The sequence below is a fragment of the Chaetodon trifascialis genome, chromosome 13 (genome assembly GCF_039877785.1).
Source record: "Chaetodon trifascialis isolate fChaTrf1 chromosome 13, fChaTrf1.hap1, whole genome shotgun sequence".
Classification (NCBI taxonomy): domain Eukaryota; kingdom Metazoa; phylum Chordata; class Actinopteri; order Chaetodontiformes; family Chaetodontidae; genus Chaetodon; species Chaetodon trifascialis.
Window position 1 is genome coordinate 4,272,501 of NC_092068.1, and position 23,862 is coordinate 4,296,362.

At 39.6% G+C, this 23,862-nt stretch overlaps 1 protein-coding gene across 4 annotated transcripts in view; it reads left to right on the forward strand.

Annotated features, from left to right (window-relative positions):
* ltbp1 (latent transforming growth factor beta binding protein 1) overlaps nt 1–23,862 on the forward strand; it is a 175,920-nt gene that overhangs the window by 52,272 nt on the left and 99,786 nt on the right. For all 4 annotated transcript variants that reach the window (XM_070978139.1, XM_070978140.1, XM_070978141.1 and 1 more), the window contains exons 4-5: nt 9,338–9,480; nt 18,541–18,708. In XM_070978139.1, the coding sequence (XP_070834240.1) occupies nt 9,338–9,480; nt 18,541–18,708 (311 nt within the window). The remainder of the gene's footprint in view (nt 1–9,337; nt 9,481–18,540; nt 18,709–23,862) is intronic.

Genomic DNA, 23,862 nt, shown 5'->3' on the forward strand with positions numbered 1-23,862 from the left:
GACTCACATGAGTGTTTTTCCATACTGGACCAAACAGTTTGATCCCCATCCCAAAAATGCAAAATGAGACATGCCACTTATTAGCAGCCCAGCAGCACTGCAAGAAGTTGGGTAGTGCAAGACCCCCCTCTGACTCCCACTTGGCAGGAAATACCATACTGAGGAACGTTTGTCCCAGGTGAATGTAGAAATATTTTTGTCCAACTCTTTAAATAGAAATTTTGGGAGGAAAACTGAAATTGTCTGAAAGTAATTTAACATTCTTGCAATGACTACCATTTTAATGGAGTTAGTCCTGCCTGCCAGTGAAATGCAGAGGGATACCCAGCACTCGAGATCATTTTAAACCTCCTAGGGCTGAAAGATTGGCCTGGTTAGTAAGAGCAACAGCTAAGGTTCTATAGCTATATCAAACTATATCAAACTACTGGGGGGACAAGGGGCATTCTTGCCTCATGCCCTGTTGAAGGAGGAAGAAGTTTGAAATGCCAATATTAGTGTGGATGCTGCTTTCATCAAGAAGAAGCCAGAAGTAAAGCCAAATTTTTCAAGAGCTGTAAATAGATAATGAAACTCAATGTGTCAAACGCTTTGTTTGCCTTTAAAGAGACAAGGATGTCTGCGGTAGGGCCTGGGCAAGAGTAAATAATATTGTATAACTGTCTACCTTTTATGAACCCTGTTTGGTCCGGATTGATGATTTTGAGTAAAAGAGTCTCCAGGTGCAGAGTGAAAGCTTTGGAGAGTATTTTTGTAATTAAAACAGGCAAGACTTACTGGCCTACATGAGTCACACTATGTTGGGTCTATATGTATGATTATACCTCCAAGAAGGCTGTTTAACTACTCATGAAGAAGAGAGGCTGTAGTCAGTTTCAAATTATGGCAGCTAACAATGTAGTCCAACTGACCGGCATGATGTCACATCTGGACTAGCTTCTGTACCACTTTGTCTTTCTAAGAAAAGAAAACATGTCCCTGGGATTTTCTATCCATATTCCGAAATAAATCAACTCCACTATGCACTTAATATCAGAAGCACCAAAGGCTTACAGGAAATGCTGTTACTCTGAAATGCCTCTAAAAAACAGAAAAGATCGTACTTATCTAAACATATGGACTGGAACACACAACATACTATTGAGAAGGCTATGTTCAAAGACTGGGTTTTATGTTATTAACATAATTACAAATGTCAGTAGGATTTTGAATGAGAATATAGAAATATATGTGTGTGTGTGTGTGTGTGTGTGTGTGTGTGTGTGTATACATACATACATACATACACACACACACTCACACACACACACACACACACACACACACACACACACACACACACACACACACACACACACACACATACACACACACACATGCATATACATATATGCATATACATATATACATATATATACATTGTACTTCTGGAACAGAAATTATGGTTTCACTTCGACTGTCCATAGTGACAGGTTTACATGGTTGAGAAACCACTCATCCTCTCAGCCAGCATAATAATAATAATAGATTGTTTCACTCCTATTCAAAATATGGCAAATAAATTTTCTGTCTGGGCCTGCAGGCTGACAAAAGTGCAGCTGACAGTTAATGTAGGTGCTGTGTGACATACAATTTGTCTCCTCTTTGGGACTTCCTAACAAATTCAGATATACTGACGACTGTCCTCACCCACATTCTCAAAACTCAATGCTCAGCCTTTGACAGCTGCCTGTCACACCAGCATCTTGTACTGGTGATAGACGTGATATGGTTCTCTGTACCATTGATTGCTTTAGGATTATGTGTTATTTAAATCTTTTAATTTGACCCGTGTCCCCTCTCTCTTACTGTGCTGTAACATGGAGGAATCCTTTTAGGCCACATTTGGTGCTGCAGTTGAGAACACAGTAATACTAGATGACTCACTGCCACAGAGAGCAGCAGCTGCAGACCAGGGAGTAAGAGCATAGAAATACACTCTGCTATCATAGTACAACCTTCACCCACTACCGGCCCTGTTTTAACATGAGCAGTGTCAGGGCATCCTACTGTCTCACAAAGTTGCAAACCATCCCCTCAGCTCTCTAAATCCTGGGTTTAAAATTGGCCAGGACAGCTTTATTAAATGTAAGTCCCTCACTTTCTGTTTTATGCCATCTGTTTAATGGAGCTGAAATGGAAGATTTGTGATACACTGCTTGGAACATTAGCAAACCACATTTCAAAAGATTTTAAGTCACTGCATTACTGTTCATTTTTTTTCATTGCATTAATTGCAACGTGTTTGATATTTTGTGTGTGAGAACACTACAAACTACAGCTTAAACTACAGAAAGTTTCACAAAGGTTGAATTTGTTGCATGATTACTGAAATGGATTGCATCAGGTTTTACTCATGTTAATGTTTTGGTGTTCAACTCTGGTATTTAGCCCAAGTGTGCCCAAGCACCATGAGATGGATGAGAGATATGGAAAGTAACTTGTGACTTTATTTGGGTGAATTTAAGACCACATTTTTAACCTTTTGAGTTGAATAAAGTAGAAATGTATTGTTTAGGGATGCACATGGTTAACTGTTTAACCGTTAACCGATAATAGGAACGTTAACCGATTAATACTAACGGTCAATTTTGTTTTTTAGCTACGTAAGTCAATCAACTCATGGGGGCGTGTCGAGTTCGTAAATTCGTGGCTATTACAACGGACTGCTGGACCGCGCTCACAACAGAGAGCTACGTGACAATTACATGTCACTATATCGATGAGTACTGGAAAGTTAATTCTGCCGTCCTGTTAACGCAGAGCATGCCAGGTAGACACACAGCTGATAACCTCACAGCTAAACTGGTTGATGCAGTGGAGACGTAGGGACTTAGTGGGAAAGTGTCCGCATGCGTCCACGACAACGCGCGCAACATCGTGGCAGCCAACTCTCCCGGACGGGTCAGCTGGGACTCGATCCCCTGTTTTGCACATACACTGCAGCTGGCGGTAAATGACGGATTTAATGTGTTTGTGCATCGTGTTATTGTTGCAGCGGGGCGGCTTGTCAGGCACTTCAACCACAGCACACCTGCATGCAAGGCACTGGAGGCCAAACACGACCAAATGCAACTTCTGAAGCACCAGCTTATTGTGCGCAATTACGCACAAAACACACGTTACATTGATTTTTTTTTTTTTATCTCCAGACACGCTGCGGGTCGTCCAGGTTTACAGTAAAATGGTTCGGAATGAAGCCGCATCATCCAGATAAACATTGAGCTCCATCAGAACTGTTTAAAAAACTGATTTCAGAAGCTAAAACTTTATTTTGGAAATGAATCAGAACACACAATTAAAGAAATCACCAGCGCGCTCGCTCTTGACATAATTTAAAAAGCAATAGGAGACGATTGAAGCCTACAGTACTTTTAATTATCTAAATCTTGTAGCTTTTTTTTTACATTTTAGATGAGTAATCTAACCATTTGCCGTCATTGTAAATCTGCAGTTCGGACCGAACAGCGCCGAGTCAGTGACTCTCTGATTCCAACCTTTCCTTGTCGGAATGGTGAGACATTTGTGTGTCGGAATAGCAGTATTTCGGGATGGTGATATGTCTAAATGGTGGTATGTCGGAATGGCAGTATGTCGGAATGACGCAATGTCGGAATGGCAGCATGTAAGGGCATTTAAATCTTATCGGTTAACGGTTATTAATCGTTAAAGGGCGTTGGTTAACGTTCATAAAAAAAATTAAAAATGTGCATCCCTAGTATTGTTGTAATAAAGTGAATCACATCTTGCTCAGTGAGAACAGGAAGATGTTCATAATGTGTGATGTCAACTCCAGAAAGGCCTTGTTGCCTTGGAATTTGTCAGGTTGGCATGAGCTCTTAACAAGCAAACATGTAGTAGCCTTTCATTTTTCAGTCTCAAGTAGATATTTTGTCTGTGGTAAAAATGAGAGTCTGATTGTGAAAACATTCCTTTTTCCTTTTTTGAGAACATTCTGTGGGCTTTCAGTTACTTTACTTCTGATGCTGTGGTACAATAGAAAAGAGTTATCGTGTTGTTAAAGAATGATATAACCAAAGCTTTACAACATGCAGAGAAGGTTAGTGTTTGGCTCAGTTCAGTCCTTGGCCTACATATCTGATATATGTCTAGTAGGGCTGTCAAAATAGGCCAAAAATGACACTTGATTATTCGTTTTGAAAAAAAGAAAACCAAAACAAAACAAAAAACAACCAAAAACTAAAAAACACATAGGGCTCTATTTTCGACTCCGGCGCGGCGCAAAGTCAGGTCCGCTGCCCCAATGGGGCGTGGCGGCGCAGACTTTGGTATTTTTGTACATTGCGCTGCCGGCGCATCTCCTCCCCCTTCTCATCTCAGTCCCACCCAGCGGCGCAACTCGGAAAGAGGGAGGGGAGAAGGCGTAGAGTGGGTTTGACACAGCCGAGTGAAATTTTCACCAATCACAGCAGCTCCTCGCCTCACCTTTAAGAACGCCGCTGGCGAGGCGCATGGCAAGTTTCGAGAATGACTGAGACCGCACAGGAAAGTGTCCGACGCCCAAACTTCTCCCAGGAGGAGACTGACGTCACTCATGTCTCATGACATCCGTTTGTATTACTTTGCACACCTGTTTGTATATACTGTTTATTTTTTCTCAGTATATATATATATATATATATTGTTTTATATTCTGCTCTATATTTTGTGGTATATTTTTTTATATATTCTTAGTATAGATATTTTGTTTTTATATTTGCTTTTTATATATATAGTTCTCTCTCTTTTCTGTCTTTTCTAATTTTATTCTAATTCTATTCTTGAAAGGAGCACTGCAACAAAAACAATTTCCCCTCGGAGATAAATAAAGAATTTCTGAATCTGATTCTGAATCTCATGTCTAAATATGAGGTCCTTAGATGGTAAATCCTCCTCCTCCTCCTCATCCTCCTCAAAGCAATGATGTACTCCATCTTTGTAGATAACATTAAGCATTACTATGATTACATTTGTATTTGGAATGAAATGATGTGGGTAATAGCGAACAACAATCATCACTTACGTTTTTTCCATGTGTCTCTCTCTGTTTCTCGAGTGCTCTGAGATAGATGCAGTATATATGCTCTGTAGGATGCCACGGCTGTTTCTGGTTGGCACAGCAATGTTAATTGATTAGTTCACATCCCTGTTTCACCTGTGTACATTCGGTCAGAATGAGTGACCATTACTCGTGCCGAACACGCTTGCGATGTGGTCAGATGAGATACTGATCAAAATATAGAAATATAGGTGTGACTGTATGTGCAGACTCAGATAGTTGCATTGAATTGCGGCTGTTGCTAATTACTGATAGCAGTGAAATGCCAGACACTGTGGAAACCTGACTGTGAGGTATTGGTGACGTGAACGCACGACTCTGCCGGTTTACGAAAATCCACTTGCCCAGTGGTGCGCTGCTGGTGCACAGAGTTGACCGGGTCTGAGGTGGCGAGCTTTCAGCGCACTTTTACGCCGCTGGCACAGACCGAAATGGTCAAAAATCCCAATGCGCCGGCTCATTATGCAGACACCTTCCCCCTACTGCGCCGCAATGCCCATCCTGGCGTACCTCTGTAAATCTCAGTTTACCAAAATACCAAGTGTGCCGTGCACCTGCCTGCGCTGCTCGAAAATACCACTGCACTTACGACTCCGACACCAGCGTGGCAGGCTGCGCCGCCGGCACAGTCATAAATAGAACCCATAGGTTCGAACCTTTGAATATGTGTTTTTGTGCATCATGTCCATAAGAGGCAAACCAGTACCAGTACCACTAGTTGTTCAACATCAGTACACCTTTTAAAAGATCTACATACCTACACATTACAAAATAAACAGATACATGATGCCCTATACTGTGTTGTTGAATAATTAACTCTTTTTTGCTTGAACATTTACATTTAATTATCAGTCAGTGAAAGTGACGTGCAGAGTTTCCAGTTCCTGCCAATCCACATCTTGGAAGACTTCAATGTCTTGGAAAAACGGAAGAATTTCTCATCACATATTATCTGATTATGGACCCAATTTTCACAAATTTTTGTCTAAGTGACGAATGGAGACAACATTTTCTGAAATTATTATTGAGAGGGAGTGATGCAGCCACAAAACAGGCTGCAATGTAATTCCTCAGGCCGTCACATGCACCGTCAATGTACATCCACTTAAAGTGTTTGTTTCCGCTGACAGGCCCAGATTAAAATAATATGTCTCCGACAACATTATGGAAAGGATCCCCACAGAGATGCATTTTTGTTAGAGTGAGATCTTTTTTGTTTAACCAGAAACAGCTGCTATATCGCTCGCGCCAAAGCCACCACACTCCATTCACAGAAACAGTATTTTTATCATTGTAAATCAGACATCATTCAGGCTTGACAGAAACAAAGTAAAACTCACCAAAACCTTCTTGGTTCATCTTCCCACCATTTCAACAATCACTACAAATATTGGTTTGGTTGAAAGAAACCATTATTTCACAGAATCAGCAGAGGAGTGTTGATGAAAGCCAGTTTATTAACTTATGACCTGCTCTCACAAATTGGTCCTGGCACAGACCTGACCCATTCAAGGGCCAGTATTTCATGATCCACCATGACTTTACAATGCAGAGCTAAATATAGGGATCAAGTCAAGATCATTACATTTGATTAAGCTCATAAAAGTAAAGTAAAAAGTTGTGATTCGACATGCCCACTTTGGACACAGGGACAACAAACCCCTGAACTAACAGGAGCTGCTTCCTTATGTCAAGAAATAAAGAATTTTTGTAAAGCTTGGACCACTATTTTGATGTATTTACACAAATCTAATTTGACATTAGACATTTTTGGTAAAAATTTGGAACACAGTTTTATTAATGAAGGTCTTTACTCACAACTGTAGTGATGAATTTCAGAGAATATTTCAAATTGCTCCAGTCTGCCCAACGCCTCCATTTGGAACTTGATCCAAAGTAAGACAAGTTAGAACTGCCACCACATACCCCCTGTACCCAAGTGTGTGCATAGTGAAGATTCATCACTCTGCTACCTGTTGAGAGAGAGCTGACTTTCGCCAAATTTGAATACGTTTCCTATGATATTGTTGCTAGAAATTAATACTGAAGAAGCGTTAGATCAAAACGTAGGACATAGCATCAATACAGTCAGGATCTTCTAATACCTTCAGATCATTTTTTTTTTTTTGGCTTAGTCCCCCTCTCAGCTGCTAAATGGTGCCTTAAGCCTTATTTCACTGATCAATATGAAAGATTTCATTCACTTGTTCTCCTGTGTTTCCAATAATTAATGCATCTAACTAAGATATTAAGATATCATATCATGCTTGATCTGGTCTGATGGTCCTCCACAAATTTTGTTTGTTGCTGCACTTGCAACTTCAGTCATTAGATCACTTGATCATTGATTGTTCAGCGCTGTATTAGTCAAGAACTCTGTATCAATCTTCAGACTGAAACTAAATTATTTGTCTAGCAATTTTTCCCTGTTGAGGGGTTGTGCTCCGATGTGAATTTAATGCAAATAAAATTCTGTTACTCAATATAATTGTTATTTTTGATAATCGGAAGTGAGGGTAAATCTATTGTTATAAAGTTAATAAAAAGTTAGTTAAAAAAAAAACACTCACTACATGGTCAGTCAAGTTATTCCACACCAAGCTGGGAAAACTATTTCTTTATGTAGCTGGCTTTGTAGCTGGCATTTTCAAGCAGGAATGGGACAAAGCTGTTGTTGACACCAAGTTGGATGAATACATTGTCTAAAACGTCATTGTATGCTGTAGCATAAAGACTGGAAGTAAGGGGCCTGTCCCAACCTAACCCGGTGCGGTACGTCAGCCGTATGTTACTCTCTGATTCAGGCACAAAATAGTCTCTATGCAAACCTTAGTGTAAAAGTCAAAACCACCAGCAAGCTACATCTTGAAAGGGTTTTTTCCTGATCCAAAAAATTTGTAGTTTATGCTTGAAATGAAAAAATGTTGATCCTAACATTGAGTCTGACACATACCTGTGAAGATGCAACTTGACTAGACAAGAGGAAAACGAGTCTACCGCCACGGTGTGAGGCTGTAGTTAGGCACAGCAATGCTTTCAGCTAAATAACAACACTACTTTATTCTGCTCACAATGCCAATGATAATATGCTCATGTTCAGGAGGTGTAATATTTACCATGTTCACCATCTTAGTTTAGCATGTTAGCATGCTAACATTTGATAGTCATGACTAATACTTGCTGGCTGTAACGACTAAATTTCCCTGGTGTGGTATCAATAAAGTCCTAAAGTCCTATCTTAAACATGAAACACAGTTGAGGCTGATGGGGATGTAATTCATTTTGCCGGTATTCCTCATGGTACCACAAGAGAAAATGTCAGGGGAGCGCCAAAGTCAGTAGGATTCATCGTCTTGGGGACTATGAATGTTTGTACCAAATTTCATGGCAACCCATCCAATAGTTGAGATATTGCTTTTACTTTTTTTGCTTTTACTTTTCCCTGAAGATTTGCATGTGGAAAGCTGTGGGACTGAATCACAGATTAACATTAAATACATAGTGCTGACATCACACATGGGGCTAGCCTAAACCATAAAATTGTATGTAAACAGAGATGTCCACATACTTCACACTACTTCAGGATATTAGTGAGGTTTTAAGCTTAGTAGTCTGATAAAGGTCCAGGCTGGCTAAAAAGTGAAGGAGGGTGGTAAGAGGAAGTAGATGATAATGATGACTCTGTTCTTGATGAACGAGAAGAATTTGGGAACACTTTAGGAAGTGTTATTTTAGAGCATTGCTCTCAGGATAGTCCAGTGATTTCAAACCCTGATCAGTATATTTCTTTCATTAAAAATGTGTAATTAAAAACAGATCATTTCGCATTAATAGACTGGTGCTTGCAAATGACCTTGTACTTTGAAGAGTAAATGCACAGTGACTCACAGAGGGCAGAAAGATGCTGTTCTCTATAGGCTGAAACTTTCAAGTTGCACTTCCTTCGTACCTCAGTCACTGCTGTGACATTTAGACCACAGATTTTAAGGAATGCAAGTTTTATGGAGATTGTCCCTTTGGTAAACTGAGCCATAAAGTGCTGAGAGCATGCATACTGAATAGCACTGAAGGCTTGTTCCTAGTTTACTGTTAGTGTCTGCCTGGAAAACATGAATGATTTGATGTGTCATTGTCATTTTGTCATGTTTTTTTAAGAAGTTTATGTTCCCTTTTTTGATTTTTGAAAAATATTTTATGCCTATACTATTTGACCTCTGATTCTGTTCTTCTTCCCTCCAGGATCCGACCAGTGCCCATGCATCCAGGTCAGAGCCAACAGTATGTTATAAAGCCCAAATACTACCACACGCACACACAGACGCATGTCCAATCTCAACCTGAGAGGCCAATCCCCCTAACAGTTGGACACAGCCCCATCCATGGTGAGTCTCCCTACAGACCACATTTTTACTTTGACTTAGGTATGTTAATGACACTCTTGAAGAGTAGAAGTTTCAAGTGGAAAATTATGCTTTGGAAAAAGGTTAGGGTTAGGGTTTGTCATTGTCATCACTGTGAGATAGTCGTTTGTTTTCATTAATGTTTTTGTGGTTAGAAAATCAAGTTTCAGAATAACTTCAGGTCCATCACAGTGAACACCATCAAATAAGCTGAATGAAGACAACAGTGTACCAGTTTAAACCAGTTCCATTAGCTGTGGGAAAGTCAATGGCATCTTCACATTTCACATGTTGTATGTAAAGTATGTAGAAGTCAGGGTGATTTCAAGGATATGCTATGGTGAACGAAGATGTGGAGGTATATCATTATCTGAAATTGATCTGAAATGCATTTCACTTACTGTAAATCCACAAATTTTAAACTTGTGGTGGTACTAGAGGAAAAGTCAGGGAATCACCAAAGTCATTAGGATTTATTCTTTTGGCAGAAAGGCTTTTTGTTCCAAATTTTATGACAATCTATCCATTAATCAGAAACAGAGTCTGAATCCCTTTATTGATCCCCGAGGGGGATTAGTTGTCAAATATAAAAAGGTACAACCTGCTGGTGATGCTATAGAAAGGGAATGCCAAGGGTTGAATAGCTAGGAATGAGATCACAGTTTTAAGATGTCAGTTTACAGTTCAGCTGTATGTTACTGAAGTGCAGAACAGCATCTGCAAATAAACTATGCAAGCAGTTCAACAAGTGGTTCAGTCAGATAAGCAGACCTCCATCAGTGGAATCAGTGCACTAGGGCAGATTGCAGAGTTCCAATCTGTAGGTGGAGCATCAAGCTCAGAACTTTGCTCAGACGTTACTACTAAATATCCAAGAATAATGCTCCTGTTTTTTAACCCTCTGAAACAACTTGCCAGAATGTGTGCATGTAACAGATTTACCTTAACTGCCAGTCCATGCTGTAATATCAGTACTACTGTATGAGTATGGTCAAATGCTCCAATATAACCACTCAGATGTATAACCTGTATACATATCAAGGTGTGTCTCCATATGCAACAAAAGTTATATAATGCCTTTTGTAGCTCCAGAGGGAGCTGTGTGAAGTGTGATAAATAACCAGCCTCAACTGAAAATGTAGGACCCATTTTCAAACACTACAAGTTAAAAAAAAAAAAATCGGGATGTGGAGTTGGTCTCTGACCAACTGTTGGCAGTGAAATTGCACTTTGTGTAATGTAGGCCTCTGGTTTTTACAAGAAGGAAGAATACATGGAATTTAAAAAGTCGATATTCCTGGTTCTAGTGCATTGATTTGGTCCTTTTTAAATTGTCCATTGTGATAGTTATATAAGTGCATGTAGTGGAGCACTCTTTTAAGAAGCTATAATTCTGTAGACATTGCATACACCTCAAAAAATTCATTTTATAGTTTCATTCCATAGTTTTGTTTTCAAAGTCAAACTTTGTTTATAGTGAGAAATCCTGACAATCCTGGGAAAAGTGTGATATAATCCTGGGAAGTAATCATTTTAAACAGGAAGACCAACTCTAATTTATACACATACCACACACATTCACAAAAAACACACCACATCTACTTTAATGCTGTGAGGACATGGGGAGATTGTGGAGATTGCAGTGGGCAGTCACAAGATTTGTTCAAATTGCAGCTCGAGCTGTAATGACATAAAGACTTAAGCATTGCCTGCTGCTTGGGGCTGTCGAAAATGAATTATTAGTCTCATTTTCTGACGGCAATTTCAGAGAATGGCAGGGAGTGTGAGAGTTAGGATGGAGGAGAAGGAATAAACTAACTGTGTCATCTTGAGGAGAACCCCTCAATTTGCTGAAACAAGAAGTGCCTGGATGGATATGAATGAGGAAGGCTGTCTATAAAGGAGCCTCTGAATACATGTTATCTACACCCCATTCAAGTCCCTCTGCCACTTAGCAGCCTTACCACAGAGGACACATTATCTCCCAGTTACAGTCTAAAGTAGGACCTGGTGCTAAATGGCTGCTGACACAGACCACTGCCACAGTACCAGAGGCGGACTTTCAATTTATTACTTTCCTGTGTGTGATATGTATTTAGGGACAGATGCCTAATACACCATATTTCCCCACACTTTCAGCTATGTCAGGTTTAGGTTCCTATGACAAGTTCTATTGGCTTGTGGCATGAGACACTTTTCATTTATGAGCTGCACAAACCATTTAGAGAAAGTTTTAGTTTTTTTGGACCAAATTTGGCTTGCAGTCAAACTCTTATAGATCTGACAGATCAACAACAGCTATAATTCACCAGCTCTTGGTTGGTTATTGTGGCTTGTCATAAATTCAAGGCTGAACTTCAATGTCAGACTTGCCAGTATGCATCTACGAGTAAGTCAATATTTTTCAGAGAATCTCTAGACTGCAAGAGTGGTTACGCCTCTGGCCGCAGACAGACACACGGGAAGGGGGATATTAATGGGGAGGTCAGGGAACAGAGCAGTGTTGATGCTTGGGATTGCAGTGTTGTAGACTGAAGCAGATGCAGACCCAGTTTCAAAATAACCTCTTCTGCTCAGTATAAGGTAAATGGAAATATGACACAGATGCATATAGAGAGGGGAAAAGGTAGCCACCAAAATTTCACAAAATGTCATTTATATTTGGTACATTTGTGGGGGAATTAGAGTGAAATGACCCATTTTAGATATAGCTTCCAAATACACATCTAGCAAACATGTCTCATTTCAAGGCTTGCCATATTTGAAGTACTGTTCATGGCCTACCATGGTGACCTTAAATGGTCTGAGGGTTTACATAGTAAACCAGTGCTCCTGTCCAAATAAGACACCACAGGATTCACCAAAGTGTCAACATACTTACATACATAATAAAGTAATTCTGATTCTGATACTATAACCCCCTGCCACTGGCTTCACAAACACCTTAACCAACTTAAACAAGCAATGTTGACATTTTGTGGACTAGTGCTGACAAATACTGTGCTATTTATCTAATTGCAATTTTCCCGACCAATAGTGTGATTTAGATTTAAATTACAATTGATGCCTATAATTGACATGTTCTTGGTTGTCTACATAGTATCAAATATCTGCCAAGTGTGACTGCAAAATGAAAAGGATTAGATGAAACAATACAGTTGCCTTATGAAGTTGACTCTGTTTCTTCCTGATATTAATTTTTCAGTCATAAGAGGCATCATCTTCAAAGTAAACTTCAGTTATCTGTAGTAAAATACACAATGTATTGTGAGGGGGTTCAATAACATGTTGTAAAAACTGAATGTGAGGGCCAAATCCAAATCTTATCAAATCCAAAACCTTTCGAATCTCTTATTGAATCCATATAGGTTCAGTTTCAACAGTAGTAAGTAACGAAAGTGTAGCCTACTAACTTGTGTTTCAAGCTAGTGGCATGCAGTCAGTGCAACACTTTGTGAAAGTAGCAGACGTGTTTGCTCTTCTAAAACAGGAAGCCTGCAGCCTTTCTGTCAGCCCTGTCCCACACGAGAGACAGCCTGTCAGCAACTAGCTTTGGTGCCACATCTGGGAAAGTTATTCCCTGTCTCTCCTCAATTCTCACTCACTGCCAAAACACCCTCAGACAAATGTTAATATTTTTGGTGCTGACTGAAGGTTTGGGCAGAGAGGATCACCTCACCATCCCCAGAATGACCAAATATGAATGCCATGATAGTGTACAATCAGAAAATGGATGGCACAACTTCACCAAGTTCTAACTGGTAGTATGAAGTACAGCTTCATTCTAAGACCTAATTTTTCAACTCATTTTGGCTTGTGGTATTCATTAGGATCATCCAGAAGTCAGAAAACACCACGACAAACACCATCAATATAAAGTCACCTGTACCTTGATGTAGGCACATTCTGTGTTTACTGACAACGGTTTTGCGAAGTGTTCAGTGCCCATGTAGTAATATCCTTTATACAATCATGTGTTCACAAAGTGGCAAACCTCACTCTGTCCTTGCTTGTGATCGACTGAGCCTTTTGAGGATGCCCCTTTCATACCCAATCATGATACTATCACCTGTTACCAATAAGCCTGTTTACCTGCGGAATGTCCCAAACAGGTGTTTTTAGAGCATTCCACAACTTTCCTATTCTTTTCTTGCTCCTGTCCAAAATTGTTTTAAACATGCTGCTGCATCAAATTCAGAATAAGCATATATTTACAAAAATTACTAAACATATATTGTCTTTGTGCAGTTTTCAATTGAGTCCATGTCAAAAACTTTTTTCACATATGCAGTAATACTCTCCAACACCTAGAAACACACTCAGTTCTCCTTTAAGTGTGGGACAGAAAAATTCTACATCACAATACATTCTTGATACTCATTTTTACCAGTTACCATATATACACTGTTAACAGTAATTTGAATGGATTGAAAATGAATCAGTAAACTTCCTACAGTATATACACCCTTCCTGTAAAAAGGCTGAACTATATGAGTTTAATTACTCGACTGTACATAAAATCCATTCGAAGACTTTTTGCCACAAAATGTAGCCAGCAAGGGGAAGGAACTTCGACTTGAGACCAGACAACACTAAGATCATCTATTCTCTGCACGTATTGAATAGCCCACATAAGTGTGGAAACACCCAAAATTACCCTTAAAATGCGTTCTTCATCAATCCTGACTTAGGTGTTTGTACCTCACGCCTCTACGCTTTTATTCCTCTACATAGCTCACATAAACCCTTGCCATACAGTGAAAAACATTGGGAAGTTAGAAATTACCCCACTTGACTTGGGTATTTATGCTTTCATTCCTCTTTGCTACACTCCCTCCAACCTCTCCAGCCTCCTTGCAGCCTGGATAAATCTCACCCTCAAAATTTTCATCCTTAAAGTTGATTGATGTCTGTGTTGTGTCTGAGATGCTCTCCTGACTCCCTTTTACATATGCTTGACACAACCAAAGAAATCTGCCAGCAAGGTGTACATACTTACAGAGACAACGAAGTAATGAGGAGGGAGGGAGGTTTCAGAGGATTTAGAAATGTTTTCTCATTGTTGTGGCCAAGGACCTATTGCTCAGAGCTTTGTCAAAGTAGTTTTGACATGCTAGGATTGGTGTGATTGTTACGATTGTGTCAAATACAGAGCGCTTTAAAAGTTATGAGAAAACAATACCTCGCTTGACAATTTCTGTGAAGAAAATTTGAAATGGTTTTCAAGGCATATTCCCCCCTTGATGCACATATAGGCAACAGGCTATTTGTTCCTTGTACTCTTTGTGTTGTGTTCAGCACCTTTGGTCCTTATCAGCCCTTATCAGCAACTGCTGTTTTGGCCCATTCAGCAGTTGATTAGAGAGAACTGTCTGACGTTCTGTTCAGCATAGTGAAGCAGTGATTCTACCCATTTAGAGCAGTTTCTCCTTATTTTTAGCATCTACCTTTTCTTATTTCTTCCACATGCAAAAGATTATGGACTTACTACACGAGTGCCAAACAAAACATAACCACGCGGTTACAGTTTTTGTTACATATATTCAACCGAGGGAGTCCTCACCAGAAAAGCAACAACACTGGTCAGTGGGTCAAACACATAGAAAGATCTATGGTTTCTTTTATCTGACAAGTGACCTCTTGTGGCTGGGTGATTTATGACTGTTGAAGACAGCTGGATTCCATATACTACCAACACTCAAAGTTGGTTTATTTAAACCATGATCACAATTGTTCATGGACCTTAAAGGAGTGTTCCAGTGATTTAGGATAACCCAGATTCCAAAAAAGTTGGGATGCTGTGAAAAACATACATAAAAATGAATGTGAAAATTTGATAATCCTTTTAGACATATATTCAGTTGTTCTGCTGACTTCTCTTGGCCCAAGCTCATCTGAGATGGACTGATGAAACATGGAAAAGTGTGCTGTGGCCTGACGAGTCCACATTCCAATTTATTTTTGGAAATCGTGGACATTGTGTCCTCCAGGCTAAAAAAACCATCCAGATTGTTACAAAGCAAAGTTCAAAAGCCAGCTTCTGTGATGGTATGTAAGTGTGTTAGTGCTCATGGCATAGTTAACTTCCACATCTGTGTATTATGAAGGGCAAAGTACAACAGAGACTGCGGAAAGTTTCACTTTCAAAACTTCAACAGTTAATGTTCTAAGTTCCCAAAGTGTTGTTCAAAGAAAAGGTGATAACGGATGTAAACATGCCCTCGTTCCAATTCTTGGGAACGTGTTGCAGCCATCAAATTCGGAATGAGTTTATATTTGCAAGGAACAGCAAAGTTTATTGGTGTGAACGTTGTTAAGGTTTGGAAAAACCCTTAAAGAAGTTTTTCCTTGAGGACTCAAAGATGCAGACCAGAGACGAATTATTAATAAATAAATCAAATTTATTTTAACAATAATGAAGAAACAAAGGGCACACTAAAAAAGGAGTGGAAACAAAAAGTGCACTCAAGCTGAGAGGAGATGAACGAACAAACTACCTTTAGATCTTTAGAAGGCGGTAACCCTGTGACGAAATCCACTGCGACCAAAGCCCTCCAGGAACAGGCAGGGGGCAGAGATGTCCAGCTGGGGCTTTATGAGAGGCCTTACTCCAGGCACAGATGGTGCAGGCAGCCATATACTCCCGGGCATCCGCTTGCAGTGATGGCCACCAGAAGTGGCGCTGTAGTAGAGAGATGGTACGGTTGGCTCTGGGATGACAGGCGAGGTGGGTGGAGTGGGCCCAGTCTAAGACCTGGGAATGGACAGTCTGAGGTACAACAACACTTTATTATTGGGTCCGTTACCTGGGTCAGAATGTTGTTTCTGGGCATCACGAACCAACCCCCTGAGCTTCAGGCTCAGCGGACCTGACGGGAGAGGGCATCAGGTTTGGTAATTGTGGATCTGGGTCTGTACGTGAGAAAGAAATTGAAGTGGCTGAAAAACAGTGACCATCTAGCCCAGGGGTTCCCAAACTTTTCCATGCCATGGCCCCCCAAACAGCATTAGCTTCTGGCCGGGGACCCCCTTTGCAAACCCACCGACAATGCTACAAAATATGTAAAGAAACATCAACTTTTAGACTTTGAATTTCTCTTTGAATTTACGGGTCACCACATTTCGTTTCGTTTCTCTGCACAAAATACAGCATTAACAGGTCCTCGATATCCATTTTCCCAAGCCGCTGACACAGCTGGAGCATGCAGCACGATACTCGATGCTGCTGTTTACATAACATTGCCGGTCATCAGTGTGGATGTTCACATCGTTATCGTTATTGTTATAGTTATAGTTATCATTGCTGGTGTGGATGACCAAATGTTTTGTATCTGTTCTTTGAATAGAGACAAAAATGACCAGAGACCTGACGCCATGTCTTAAAACTTGAGATTGTTAAAGGCACAATCTGTAAGGCTTTTACTGCTGAAAATAAAACTACATTAACATACAGAGTTCAAGAGTTTTAAAATGAGTTATTTGTTTTTCCTCTTTTAAATGTAATAGAAACTATTAGCCAGCTGTATTAACATTATGCTAAAACTGCATACAATGAACCGTAAATAAGACTTAAACAGTATCATTCGACATTAATAACTTCAGTTAACATATTGTCTTATGTAGGCCTTCAGAACAATCTGTTATTCAGTTTGTGAGTAAACAGTCTCCATGTCTGTATTTTGGAACCTTTATTTACATTTGACTGATGGATAATCCGGTTAAAGAAACTAGAAACTCAGCACTCACTCTCCCCATCCAGAGTAACCTTGCCTCTCCTTTTCCCTCCTATTTCTTTTTGGAAATAATCTTCCCACTAAAGGGAATTGGGCAAACCATGTTTAGACTTCAGACCTTGGGCGTCCATATATACGGCCCTGGCAGCATTTCTAAAACCATCTTTCCATTGGCATTTGCTTGTAACCACTACATCATAATAGGTCCCTCTTTAATGGTTAATTTTTGCACTTATTAGCGAATGTTTAGGTAGCCGAGGACGTCTTATCCAGTAGTTTTTCCTGCCTCTCAGGTTTGTAAAACATTCCTCCGGCTGCTTGGCTTTACTCCATCCGTCTGCACTCTCTGGTGTGAACAGCTGACAGCCACAGACAAAGCACTGAGCACTGGAGACAGGGGTTTGGACCTAACACAGGGATGCCAACAACTACTGCACAGGGAAGAGATATTAAAAGATCGAGAGAAGTCAATCAAGTTGAAAGAACTTGAGGAAAGTCCTACATTAACCTGAAAAGATGTGTGTAAGATATTGTTGTAAAGTTGGTGAAAAGATGAAGAAGAAATGTTCACTCATCTCTTCTTCCTGTCAGCTTGTGCTGAGGGCTGGCTTTTATGAGGGTGGGGAAGAACTCAGCCGACAGGAAGACTGATAAGCTTTTGTCTTACAATACCTTTAAAGGCTACTGCGACTTCTTCCTGATCTCGGTGTGAACTCACAGCAAAGGATTTTTTGGAGCTCTTTTCCTTTGTTCGACATGTTAAACATTCTGAGGATAGTTTGCTAAACCTCAATAGTAAAAACCAAGAAAAAAGAAATCATGAGAACAAAACCAAAGAGCAAGGAAAGCAGGTACAGAGGCTGAAGGTGGCATGCCCTCTGTTTCTGTTTTGGAATAAAGCTTCGTGTACTCTTATGCCAATATCCACCTCTCGGAGACTTATAATGAAGAATTGGAAGACATCCCAGAGTTTTGTTTGCTGACTTCTCTCTCCCAGTTTTTTTTTTTCTTTAGTCCTGCTCACGTTTCAGAGGCGCCACTGGATTTAGCAGCAGTGGAAGAGGAGGAGAAACAGATAGAGAGTGGTAGTTGGAAGTATATAACTGCAGGGAGGAGACACATCACAAGTATTTCAAAATTGCAAATTACATAGTAGATTTTTTGTCATTTTGACTGGAGCCTCACCAGTAGATTGTGACGAGCTTGAACTTGAAAGTGATTTAACTTTTTCCAATGGATCAAAGAATTACCAAAGTTCGTCTGCTCTTCCTCCCCCTTCTCTTGGTTTGTGCCATGGTTTCGGCATCAGTGGGCAACCATACAGGAAGGATCAAGGTGGTCTTCACACCAACAATCTGCAAAGTAACCTGCATAGGAGGCAGATGTCACAACAACTGTGAGCTGGGAAACACCACAACCATCATCAGTGAGAACGGCCATGCTACTGACACTCTGACAGCACCCAACTTCAGAGTAGGTAAGTGATCCTAAGATTTTTTTTGCTTGTTTGGATTCAGGACAAATCAGCAGCACTGACACACACACATACATACACACACACACACACACACTGCAGTCTATGGGTGGTACTTCTAGCCAGCTGTTGATGAAAAATGTGTATGTTGACATCAAAAACTTTTACTTAACTGCAGCAAGCATTTAGATAACATGAGCAGCCTTCAGAATTAGTTGTTCTTATCTATGGTGTACAGGATAGTGCACTGCTGTGAAATTATTGGTCGAGAAAGAAAGTGATCTGTTGAAAAACATGTTTCCATTCTGCGTGTTTCTTTATCTACCATGACCTGTAAACACCAGGCAACCCATGCTTGTTTATTGTCTTAACTTCATTTGAAGTACAATAGACTGCACAATTTGACCACCTTTCCAGGGGGCTGCTATTATGCCAAGTTATCACATAAAACTTTAAAGCTCCATCAGTCAATATTTTTATATCAACAATGCATCTAATGACTATGTGAAAAAGCAAAGGAGTCTGGAGGAGTCTCATAGTGACAGGCCCACAGAGAATTGTCACCCAATTCTGCAGTTCTTTTAGCCATTTGTGTTGTTTTGATGTCCGCATACATACAAATGAATGCTACTGTTGCATCTGCACCTACTAGATGTGTAGATGAGGAACTATGTGCTTAAACATTCCCCATAACAACTTTACCAATATCAAAATGTAGTTTAAAAAAAATCAATAATACATTGTACATTTAAAAGATACTTTAAATTGCAGGTGGTATGAGGTAGGCTTGTCACAATTATTGCATAATTACCTGATTGTGATTATTTGAGCTAACTGTGATTATTTTGCAGAATTTTAATGTCATATTTCTATCACTATTTCATCACTATGTCATTTTCCACAGTTCATATTTGGGGGAGCTCATTAAGTATATCTGATATCTTCAAGGGTAGCACACTGAAGAGTACGCATAATCCAAGGGCAGTGAATTGGGGGTGCAAGTAACCTCCAATTATACCACTATAAGGTGCATATAAGAATAAGAAATGCCAGAAAATTGGACAGAAGATTTGGGATCGCTTCTGTAAGGGGCATGATTCCATACTGTACTGCAACTGCATTAGGTTTACATTGCATAGTCAGAGGACCGGAGCATGTGACAGCGGTCATAGATGAGGTCTGTGACAGCTGGGTCTATCTCTGGGGGGTTTTTTTTTGAGGTTTTTTGAATCTGTCTTTGGTCCATTAGATTCGTTGGAGGATTTTACATGGAATGATTCCAGTTTTAGCACAAATTGGAGATGAGTGGAGTGTTTTGAGAATCTCATACCACTCCTTGTCAGTGAAATTAATATAGACATTTTTCTCCCTTTTTTTCTCCTTTTTTTCTTTTAACCCCTCCCAAGAAGTTGATTTGGATGGACTGGGTTAATTCATAAAGTTATGATATTATCCTTTTAGGGAGACAGAGTGGTTCCAGAAATGTATTGAAAGATACAGAGGTCGCTAGAGTTGGGAAGTCAGGGTCCATTTTGCTGGTGTGGAGGGAGCAAGACAAGTGGTTTTGTCGGATTGAAATTGAGATAATTCTCAAGTTGAAAACATGACTTATCAAGCCTTTTAACATGGGACTTGAGATTGAGGTTGTGATCTGAAATTACACCATTTTCTTTACATACAAAATGATGAGCTCAAGTGCCAAGATGAGGCAGAAGCCATAAGGGCCAATAATAATGATATGCATTTTCGAAAAAATTAAGTTGCAGAAAATTTTTTGCCTTTCAAACCATAATTGTATAATTGGATCGGTAACCTGCCAGATTCACAAGGCTTTCATGACCAATATTAAGTGTCATCTGCATAGAAATTAAAAGAAATATCATACTGTTTGGTAACATCGCCCAAAGGGAATAAATAAAACAGAAAAAATGGTCCTAGAATGGAGCCCTGCAGGTCCCCATATTTAGGTAAAGCTTGAGGGGAGTTGAAGCCATGAACAGACAACAAATTTTCTGTTCAGAAAATATGAAGAGAGACACTGGAGGGCAGTCTCTGACACACCAACCCATGTTGTCAACCTTTCTATGATAGTATTGTATTCCACCAGGTCAGACAAGGCACTAAGATCAAGCAGAACCAGCACCGAGCACTCACCTGTATCAGCCTTTATCAAAATATCGTTTACTCTTGCAAGTGTGGTCTCAGTGCTGTGTTACCGTTGGGAGCCTGATTTCAATTTCTCAAAAATATTGTTACTGATCAAGACTTCCAACAATTAATTTGAAGAGCTGTTGAAGAGATGTTTGAAAGCAGGTAAGGGGGTACAATATCTGGTGCCTCTAATGTGAATTTTGTAGGTATTATATCTAGTGTAATTGAAAGTGGTGTCATGAGTGAGATGGTTTCAAATAATTCTTGACCAGTAATTTCCTTAAAACACAGGAAGTATCCACCTAAGGACAAGATAAATCAGATAAACAAGTGGGGGGTTGAAACTTAAATGACCTCAATCTTGTCTATAAAATGGCTAAAAACCTTTGAGGTGTTACTAGATGATCAGTTGTCTTAAATATGAACCTAGGCTTGTGCTGGTTGGTGCAATAAACTCTGAAAAATATTTTACTCTTGATCTGCAATGTCACTGTTATAAGTTTGTCAGAACATTTTCATTTGCCTTTTGCCTTTTCATGTCACTGATTCTTTCAGTAATTCAGGGTGATGCAACAGATGGTTTGGATTTCGATCTATGTTTTAGTGGAGCAACATAATCTAAAGCAATCATGCACGTGTTAATGAAGCTGGTAATTAAATTATTAGTGTTTGACAACAAAACTAAAGATTCACCATACTTCACAAATACACAGGAAAATCTAGAAGCCATTAAAGATTTCCCTCTTATTAGGATTCCTTTTCACATGAAACAGTGAAAAACGAGGTGTAGATGGTTAGAAATAACACTGTCTCTTAAAACCAAGGATGATAATTCCAGACCCAAATTAGAAGGTCAATGTATGACCACAAATAGGAGTAGGGCCTGACACACATTGACTGAAATTAAATGACTCCTCAGAGATTAAAACTTGTCTTACGTTAAAGTCACCAGCAATCAAAACTTTGTCATAACAGAGAACAACTGAGGATAAAAACCTGACAGTTCAGTCAAAAACATGGTATTGGATTTTGGAGGACAATAGAAAAAACACAAAAGATAGAATTTATTAGTTTTTAGGAAAAGAGCCTCAAAGAGATCATTGGAAAGTAAGAGGCCACACTTAAAATATTTTTTACATACAACCACTAGCCCACCAACCCAACCACATTCCGTGGGGGAGCTGATAAAATTGTAATGGGGGGGGGGGGGGCAAGATGAACAAGCTGTGTTCATCTGTGTAAGTTGGTGATCAGTTTGCTTGAATACCCCCAAGGTTACATTTTTCATTTTTCTACACTGTTTGACAACCCAGTGTACCCATCTTAATACTTCTCAATTAATTGGGATCACAGCTTTTACAGTTTCCTGAAGAAATCTAAATGCATTGTCGGTACGTTAGGAGGAAATTGCAGCCTGATTAAATGGGTTTGCTGTGCCAATAGTAATCCAAAGTGTAGTTTAAATGTCCTAGAATTGAGTGCATGCAATAACATTGCAACCTTAGGATATCATGAAACAGGTTCTGTGTAGTAGAGTGCATGATGTGGGTGTTCTTTAATGTGTTGCACAGACCTGACAAGCTGTGTCTCAACCTGCCTCAGTCCTTACAAGGAGCAGGTCCGTGTCTCCAACTATGACACATGCAGAAACATGAGAAGAGCAGAACAAGATGAATTCTTGCATGACTCAGCTGATCAAATTAGTATAACTTGAGCAACAGCAGCTCAAACAGAAAAAAAATACCAGACTGTTAACTCTGGATGACCTGGAGGGATGGTTTTCTTCTGTTTACTGGAGTGGATTTGTTGTGATGTCTGGGTTCACTCATGGCAGTTAAATACATTTTGCTTCAAGATCAACATTTACAAACACTGACATGAGAATTTGAGCTGAGGACCAAATGCCAAATATCTTTACATAATGTCCAAATAGATGAAACTATTCTCTTGATAATTCAGCTTTATTTACTTCTTCTCTGGTGGAATAAAAATTGCAGTGGAAGACCCATTTGTGTAGTTTGCCATTGGTCATGATACAGAATTTGAATCTGTGTAAGCTATTCTTAGAGCAATCCAGTGAAGAAGTCTTTTTTAGGAAAATCTGGGATTTTGGTCAGCTACAACATGGATGTATTATGGGAACTGGATCCTGTTGTTTCAAGATTCTATGCAATAAAGTTGCTCACCTGCCACATACCACAAAAACAAAACTGAGACTTAACAGCTATGCTATCAAGTCTGTGAGACTGCAGTTGGACACTGCTATGCCTTGAGCTAAATGCCATCACCATGCTAATATGGTCACAATGACAATGTTAACACGCAGATGTGAAGAAGGTATAATTTTTTATCGTCTTCACCATTGTAGTTTAGTGTGTTAGCATGCTAAAAAATTGCAGTTTACACTGAACAAAAAGTACACCTGTTGCTGATCTGTAGGTCCTTAGTTTTGCAGGTATTCGGTCATAAACCAAAGTGTTGGACAGATTTAAATTTTGACCTTATGGTGCTAGATGACACAGTAAAGCTTCACCAAAGTTACAAAAAAAATGTCTTGAAGGGATCAATAAGTGTCTGCACCAGATTTTATGGTAATTCATCCAGTAGTTGTTGAGATATTTCATTTTGAGCCAAAATGGTGGAAAAACCAACAGCCTGACATCGCCATCTCTTGAGTCATGCCACTGGCATGGCTAAAACCCCTACATTTTTGACTTTGCTGTTTTGTTGTGCTGCTTCACACTGTAGCAAGAATGCCTTAAAGGATACCAAAATAAGCACCAATAACTGATATGTTAACACATTAAATGGTATAAAAATGAAGTAGAGTGATTGCACTGAACTTCAGGCTATCAGAAATGATAATTAAACTGAATAACCTCAAATTCACTTTGGGGAACCACCCTTAAAAAAGGGAAAACGTTTACCAGTTAATTAATTCAGTACCAATTCTGGAGGTTGCTACTAAATTCTTAACTCATGTACAGTGACTGCAATACTTCATAC